We start from the raw sequence: 8,855 nt of genomic DNA, 5'->3' as shown, positions 1-8,855 counted from the left end.
TTGCCCAACCTTCCTTCCGAGGAGTGGCTGGTGGGTTTGAACCGCCAGCCGTCTGGTTAGCAGGCAAGTGTCTTAGCCACTATGCTACCAGAGCTCCCATCATTTATTACATTGTTTTGCCTTTTGTGGACCTCCTAAACAATTAACCAGTGAATATTTCAAATGGATGGTTTCATTCAGCAGGAGAACATTCACTGTACTTAGTACATCAAGGGCATAGTAGATCTAAGTGCTTTATTGGACTTTTGATTACAGGCATAACCACTGTTGCCGTAATGATAAACTACTATGACTGTGGCTGCTGTTGCACTACAATCTTCTATTCAGACAGCCCACTATGTAGAAGAGATTGCCAGAAATATCATAAAGGCATTAGTAGATCAAGAAAATATTGATCAGGATTTTAAGCTCAATGTAGATATGTTAGAGGAAGCAGTACTATCATTAGGAGATGAGTTAGAAGTGATAAGAGTAAGGCAGACATTACATTGTGATTATCGGTATGAATACATATGTGTGACATCATACCCTGTGAATTTCAGTGATCCTGAATTCACTTGGGAAAAAAATCAAAATCATAATATTAGGAGTTTGGCGTAGTTCAAATATTAGTTTTGAAATTCAGGAATTCCAAAAAGATATTCAAAGGATAAAGGATAGTCATACACCTGTGGTTGATCTAAATCAAGTTGCAAATTCAACACTTGACGAATTTAAAGGTCTTAACCCTTTTAAGTAACTAGAAGGCTGGTGGTTCAAACCCACCAACCACTCCTCAGAAGGAAGGTTGGGCAATCTATTTCCATAGTGATACTGTCTCCAAAACCCAAGGAGGGGTTACTATGAGTCGGGGCCAACTCGATGGCACATAACAACAACAACAACCCTTTTAAGAGCATGCCTACATTTTTATATCATTTTTTACCATACCTAATTATGTTTTTAATCATATTACTTATTATTCTTTGGGTCCCGAGATTAATTTAATATTTAATTTGATCTTTAACTATTGAAGTACATTTACTTCATTTAAAAAATAAAAAGGGAGGAAATGTTGGAGACCAAGAAAAAGAACCCCAAAAGAACATAATTGCAAGGCACATGTTCTAATTACAGTTGAGAGATGCATGGTTGAATGCTTGCTTTGAGAGATGGCAAGGCCTCTCTTGCAGTTGAAGGAATAAATAAATGCTTGGCTTCAGAGCTTTGTGTTCCTGGGGCGGAACCTTGCCCCAGCAGAATGTTTGCTAACCTGTCTCCCTGGAATAACGTTTTCCTCAAAGAATAGTATACCTTAGAAACCATTCTTTAGAATCATGCACCTTGACAATCATATTATGTTTTGGAATCATGTATTTTAGTGAACTCTGGTAGCATAGTGGCTAAGGCACTTGACTGCTAACCAGAAGGCTGGCAGTTCAAACCCACCAGCCACTCCTCGGAAGGAAGATGGGGCAATCTACTTCCATAGAGATACTGCCTTGGAAACCCAAGAAGGGGTCACTATGAGTCAGGTCCGACTCGACGGCATGTAACAATAACAATTTTAGTGATTATTTGCTAATCCTGCAAGAGATATTAACCCAACTAACCATCCACTACATTTGAGCATGGGAAAAGACCTCTGAGTATGGGAAAGAGTAAAATTTTAACTTCTAAAGAATACTTGATTGCTATAAGGAAATATGTGATTGTATTGTAAAAGAATATTTGATTGTATACTTGACTGTATACTTGTTTGTATACTTGATTATATACTTGATTGTAATAGGGGAATTCCAAGAATAATGATGTAATTTTACACTTATGTATAAATAAAGCAGAGCGGATACATCAGGGATTGCTCTTGCAGAATATGCAGGGCATCTGCCTGGCCCCCATTCCTTAAAAAAGAAAAAAGAAAACCATTAATCCTATCATGTTGCTTCAGTTTGTGACCTGTGCCATTTTGCCAGATGCAGCACTCCCAAGTCTTCAACTCACTGCCATCGAGTCGATTCCCACTCAGAGCCACCTCCATTTGTTTTCCAAGGCTATAAATTGTTACAGTAGCAGACTGCCCCCTCTTTCTTCTGTGAAGTGGCTGTTGGGTTTGAACCACTGACCTTTGGGTCAGCAGCTAAATGCCTTAGCCTCTGCAGCACAGCAGCTCCTTAACTCTAGTTAAGGCAGGAAAAATACTAGATGAGTCAGGCCATAAAATGTGCCAAAAATCAGAAAAATTCTCAAAGACCCGTGGTATGTATGCCAAAAGGACATGTCTATGTAAGTCTGTAGAAAGATATATGGTAGGAATTACATTAAGGGATAAACAGTGCAATGTAGGAATATACAGTCCTACTCTGCAATGTGGGAATATAAATTTTTATTTTTCTACCTTTCCATATATTCTAAAATACACACACACACACACACACACACACACTATAACCTGGGGAAAACTGAAAACTTTGTAAAATACTCTTTTCTATGTATACCCTTAGCCATCTGAATTTTTCTGGCTCACACACATAAAGTTCTTTGTCCTTGGTCAAGTTATTTAAACTTTTTAAAACTCACTGGACTTGTTTATGGGAAAAATAATAATATTCATTCATAGAATTATTGCTTTGACTAAATTAGATTATATACACAAATCATTTAGAATAGTGACTAGATCATAGAGAAAATGTTTAATAAATGGTTACTATTATTTTTATCAGTACTGTTATCACTATTATGTAACTCTGTTCTGGTTACCTAGTACTGCTCTGACAAAAAATACATCAGAAATGGATTACCTTAACAAACAGAAGATTATTCTTATAATTTGGAGGCTTTAAGTCCAAGTTCAAAGTGCCAGGCTCTAGGGACTGGATGAAAGCCTTCAGCCTTGGGCTTCAACTCTGCCTCCAGCTCCTGGCCCACTGAAGCTAGAGGCTTGTCTTCACTCAGACAGCTGCTGGTTGCTGAGGCTGCCAAGACCAAGGTTGGCAAGTAAAAAGGCACAGTCCCGATGTTACCAAACTACATGGCAGGCCATCAACTTAAGTCGATTGTAAGTTCGAAGGTCAGCAAAGCATAGCAGGCTGCTGAATAATGACACAGCTACATGCAGGGTCCAAGCATGCCATATGCTAGAGACCATTCCCCAAGGCTTCTACTTATATACAGGAAGCAGACCACATTCCCTAAGGCAGCTACTCATCTGCTTGTGGTAGATCCCACCATGGAGTTTATTGCCAGTCTCATCATGGCGAATAACCGCTACCAGCTGCCCAGCCACTCAACCAGGCCCAACCAAGTTGACACACAAACATAACTACCACACTCTCCTATCAAAATTTATCAGACGTCATTGCTAACATGCTGACTTTCTTCATATTGTGCATGACAATATAAATTCTATCAGGTGAGAGATTACAACTATCTTGTTTCCTCTACTGCCAAAACTTTAAAATTATGTCCTTTTGTTTTTGTTTTTGTTTTTTATTCCAAGATAAATTAGAACAAGGATTATGTGTCCTGTATATTTTGTATTGACAATTTTGTTAGAATTAAAGTAGTCTTTACCCAGTTATTGTTCCACACGTTTGTTTACTGGAATGAAAACAAGAGTGTGGAAGTTAATAGAAGTTGCCAAAGTTTCATGTTACTCAATGAACCTTGAACTTTTACTCGGTGTAGTTATTTCTAGACAGCCAATGGAATTTTAACATGATTATGCTAATCTTAAACCTTAAGTGAGTAACTCTGTATTCAAAAAGTAAGATACGGATTCTAGGCAGGATTGAAACACACTGGCTGCAAAAGCACACTGTTCTAGTATATCAGATTTCTGTGTTTCCAAAGAAGGCAGTCCACAGGAGCTACAGCATGGGAAGAAAATCCTTGTGCCTTCTGCTTGTGGGGGTCCTAGCAGCATATTACGTTTACACACCTCTCCCAGATAATTTTGAGGAGCCATGGAAAATGATGTTGTTGAACATACAGTTGAAAACTGTAATGCATTTGGTAAGTTTGGAATTTTATGGATTCATTTGTGCTTACATAACCATTTAAGATGGAGAACTAGTATTTCCAGGATTCTGTTCCTTGGTCATTTTGTGTTACTTATTTATTTACCTTTTTAAAATAGGTGCTCCAACCTTTGCCTTTTAGCTATTAAAATGTTGCATGCTTATTTCTTACTTTTTTTGCTTTCTATTTTATACATCAGAATTATGTTAAAAAATATCAAGAAGAAAAAGCAAGGAGGCATTTGAATAGGTTTTACTAAATGATCCTTCTTTCAGTAGCAGTCATATGAAAGCAGTGGTTGTTCAAAACTCTTCCCTTAGATATTTCTTGGTCTTTAAATTCATAAATAAATTGAGATCATTTGATTGTGCAGCTTTGTACAAGTTTCATACTTATTTTTAGTCCTAGATTCAGTGTATAGAAGGGAAAAGGATCTCTGGTGGTATAGTGTCTAAGGCATTTGACTGCTAACCAGAAGGTTGGTGGTTCAAATCTACCAGCTCCTCCATGGAAGGAAGATGGAGCAATCTACTTCTGTAAAGATTTACCACCTCGGAAACTCAATGGAAGTCGCTATGAGTCAGAATCAACTTGATTGCTGTGGAGTTTGGTATTTTTTGGTTTTATAGAAGGAAATACTGTGTAGAGAGAATGGTTGGCACATGCCAATGGTTAGCTGTGAGAGGTGTGATATGCTGAAATGAAAGGGTAGGCCCTGGGGTGTAATGGTAAGGGGGCTGCCTGCCAGAGTAGCTCTAATGTTGACCTGAGAAAAAGGTGTGGTTCTTTCTGGTACCTTGGGAATGTTTTTATACTATTTCTTTGATTATATTGTTGTTGTTTTTGTTAGCTGTTGGTATGTCAGTTCTGAATAATAGAAAGCCATGTATAAAAGAATGAAACAGTGGTCCTGCATTGTTCTCACAATCATTGCTGTATTGGAACCCAATGTTGTAGCTGCTGTGTCAATTCATCTTATTGGGGGTCTAACTATTTTTTCAAACCCTGTACTTTACCAAAGGAGTTCTGATGGCACAATGCCTAAGGCATTTGCCCACTAGCCAGAAGTTTGGTCATTCAAATCCACCAGCTGCTCCATAGAAGGAAAATGGGACTTCTGTAAAGATTTACCACCTTGGAAACCCAATGGGGGTCACTATGAGTTGGATGGCAGTGAGTTTTTTTTTTTTTTTTTTTTAATACTTTACCAAAAAGTACTGGTGGCACAGTGGTTAAAGAATTCAACTGCTAATCAAAAGGTCAAAAGTTCAAACCCACCAGCTGCTCCATGGGAGAAAGATGAGGGACTCTGCTTGTGTTAAGATTTACAGTCGTGGAAACTCTATGAACCAGTTCTACTCTGTCCCATAGAGGCACTATGAATTGGAATTGACTTTTAGCAGTTGTTTTCTACTTTAACAAGCATGGTGCTCTTCTCTAGGGACTGGTCCCAGCTGATAACACCACCAAAGCACAAAGTCTCATCATCCTTCCTTCTAAGGAATATTCCTGCTGTACTTCTTCTAAGACAGATTTGTTCCTTCTTCTGGCAGTGCATGGTGCATTCAATATTCTTTGCCAAAACCATAATACAAATGTATCAGTTATTCTTTGGCCTTCTTTATTCATTGTCAGACAAACTTTTGTCTTCAAAGTGACATCTTTGCTCTTTAACACTTTCAAGCGGTCTTTTGCAGCAGATTTGCCGAATGTAATACACCCTCTGGTTTCTCGACTGCTACTTCCATGATGATAAATACAAGTAAAATTAAGTCTTTGACAATGTCAATCTTTTCTCCATTTTCATGGTATTGCTTATTGGTCCATTTGTGGGACTTTTGCTTTCTTCATGTTGAAATATAATCCATACAGGAGGCTATTGTCTTTGATCTTCATCAGTAAGTACTTCAACTCCTCTTTGCTTTCAGCCAGCAAGATCATGTGCTCTGCATATCTCAGGTTGTTAATGAGTCTTCCTTCAATCTTGATGCTGCATTTTTCTTCATATAGTCCAGATTCTCAGATTATTTGTTCAGCATACAGAATGAATAAGTATGATAAAAGGATACAACCATGACACACACCTTCCCTGATTTTAAACTCTGCAGTATGCCTTTGTTCTCTTTGAACGCTGTCTCTTGGTCTATGTATGTACAGGTTCCTCATGAACAAAAATAAGTATTCTGTAATTCCCATTCTTTGCAATGCTACCTGTAATTTGTCATAATCCACACATTCAAATGCCTTTGCATAGTCAGTAAAACACAGGTTAACACCTTTCTGGTATTCACTGCTTTTAGCCAAGATCCATTAGACATCAGCAATGATATCCTTTGTTCCATGTCTTCTTCTCAATCTGTCTTGAATTTCTGGCAGTTCCCTTTTGAGGTACTGTTGCAAATGTTTTTCTAATTATTTTCAGCAACATTTTACTTGTGTGTGATATTAGTGATGCTGTTTAATAATTACCACATTCTGTTGGATCACCTTTCTTTGGAATGGGCATAAATATGTGATCTTTTCCAGTCAGTTGGCCAGGTGTCTGTCTTCCAAATTTCATGGCATAGACTAGTGATCATATCATCCCTTCTCTTTTTCTACTGTCTCTTTCTAGGACTTAAATCAGATGGATTATATAATTCTCATATTGCTCTTTTATTTCTCATTTATTCAACAATTCAATTTTCAGTCAAATTCTATTAGGCAAACAAGGACTCTGCCCCAATGCAACTTACATTCTAGTAATAAACAGATCAATAAATCAGAATATAAAACATGCATTATTTCAGAATGTGAGAAGTGCTTTGCAGAAAACCAGGATAAAAAGAACAGTGTGGGAAGGTGACATGGGTGTGGTTAATGCATTTATGGTCCGAGAAAGCCTTTCTGAAGAGAAAGCATTTCTGAAGAGAAAGTATCTGCCTGGAGACCAGCAGGCTGAAAAGGAACCAGCTACACTAACTATTGAGGAATACCCTTCCCATTCACAGACAGCAACAAAGTACAAAAGTCCCTGCAAAATATTACCAGGTTCAAGAAATCGTATGACACATCTGGGACAGATGGACAAAGTATTGCAATTTTGTTTAAAAAGGCAAGAGATAATATCATACAAGATTTTGTAGAAATGGTTGTCAATTTTAATTTAGTGCTATGTCTAAAGTAAAACTGTTAGTTTGAAGGGGGAACAATTTTCTTTCATTCTTTCTCTTTTTGATGTACAACTTGGGGGGTATCTTTGAGTCCTTCTATTAACTACTTTGAAAAATTTACTTAAGAAATCATATTGGTAATGTTTAATTTTTTCTTCTTTTTTGGTAGCTTTATATTGTAGCTTGTCCATGATTTATCAATGGAATATATTTTCAGAGCTCTCAAAGAATACATATATTTTAAATTATTTTAATTTATGCTTACTTCTGAACTATCTGGATTTTATTTGTGGTCAATAGTATTCTTGATTCTTTTTTTTTCCCCCTTGATGAGTTTACTCAAATGGCTACAAATCTTTGAGTAACTAGATTTATTGAAAGACTGTGCTATGATCATTAAATCTAGAATCAAATTGCTAGATTTACAATCTTGGTAAATATCACCTACTAGCTGTGTTAACTTGAACTGCTTATTTACACTCTCTGAACTTATTTTCATTTCTGAAATGGATCTAAGTTACTAAAAGTATTGAGATTGAGACAAGATTAATACACATAAAGTGCTTAGAACACTGAATTGTAAGGTGAAAAATCAGGATGCAGTTGGAAGTCTGGCACTGCGTTTTGCTCCCATCCGTTACTTTCTCTCCTAACCCTGACTGTTAGTCCCCAAGTGCACCTTAACCATAAGTAGCTATATCAAGAACCTCTCCATTTCAAAGGTACCACTGGCTCTGCAAGGATTTTTCCTTCCTTTGTTTAGCCAAATTCTTAAAAAATGATCTTGCTTCCAAGACTAATGAAATTGTACTTCCTGTTTGAAAATTCTCATTTGCTGCTCTGAAGTAGCATTTGTAATTAATTACCTGTCCTGTACTGCCAAAGTACCTTGGGTTGAGCTCTATAAGATTTACCTTGTTTAGTAACTGCTTATCTGTCTTTCCCATTTAACTCTAAGAATCTTGGATAAAACATTTTCTTGTACATCTGTGTAACTTTCGGGACTAAATGGAAGTTCATCCTCCTTTTTACAGCCACAGCAGGCTAACACCTCTGAAATTCTGATTCTTCTGAAACTATCAAACAGGATGTATATGTGAGAAATTAGTTCACTTCATTTGTGCCTATTAGTGGTTAACATATACTTACATGTTGATAGTCTTTCTGAAATTTGAAATTTTAATTTCACTTTTAGGCTACGTTTGTTGAGCTTCTGGGAATTAAACATTTTATGGATTTCTTTATGATTGTCATGAGCTTTAATGAAGTCCCACCAATCTCAGACGAAAATGTTATGGTGACCGAGACAACATTCAACAGCATTCCTGTCCGTGTATATGTGCCAAAGAGGAAGTCAGAAGCACTAAGAAGGGGTGTGTTTTACATTCATGGTGGTGGCTGGTGTTTAGGAAGTGCTGGTAAGTGAACAGTTTGAAAACTCTCTGTCACTGTGATAGTTTGCAAAAATTATACCAAAACAGGAAAAAAAAAACAAACTCACTTCCCTCAAGTCAATTTGACTCATAGTGACCCGTCCTTGTGTTTCTGAGGTGGTATCTCTTGCTAGATTTACCCAATCTTCCTTGTAAGGAGAGGAACTTATAAAGTTCTTAGTCATTATAAAATGACTTTTGCAGGAGAACTTTTTGTTGTAGTTTGGATGAAAGTTTACAGAACAAATTTGTTTTCTATTCAATAATATAT

General features: G+C 37.0%; 1 protein-coding gene across 1 annotated transcript in view; it reads left to right on the top strand.

The window, feature by feature from the left end:
- Positions 1 to 3,855: 3,855 nt before the first annotated feature.
- The window catches only part of LOC103196419 (arylacetamide deacetylase-like), a 30,473-nt gene continuing 25,473 nt past the window's right edge, over positions 3,856 to 8,855 (top strand). Inside the window, exons 1-2 of the mRNA XM_007940159.1 lie at positions 3,856 to 3,993; positions 8,347 to 8,569. Coding sequence (XP_007938350.1) covers positions 3,856 to 3,993; positions 8,347 to 8,569 — 361 coding nt within the window. The remainder of the gene's footprint in view (positions 3,994 to 8,346; positions 8,570 to 8,855) is intronic.

The sequence above is a fragment of the Orycteropus afer genome, unplaced genomic scaffold (genome assembly GCF_000298275.1).
Source record: "Orycteropus afer afer isolate SDZICR_OR568_19922 unplaced genomic scaffold, OryAfe1.0 scaffold00066, whole genome shotgun sequence".
Classification (NCBI taxonomy): Eukaryota; Metazoa; Chordata; class Mammalia; order Tubulidentata; family Orycteropodidae; genus Orycteropus; species Orycteropus afer.
The sequence above is the reverse complement of the archived record's forward strand: the minus strand, read 5'-3'. Positions and strand labels throughout refer to the sequence as shown.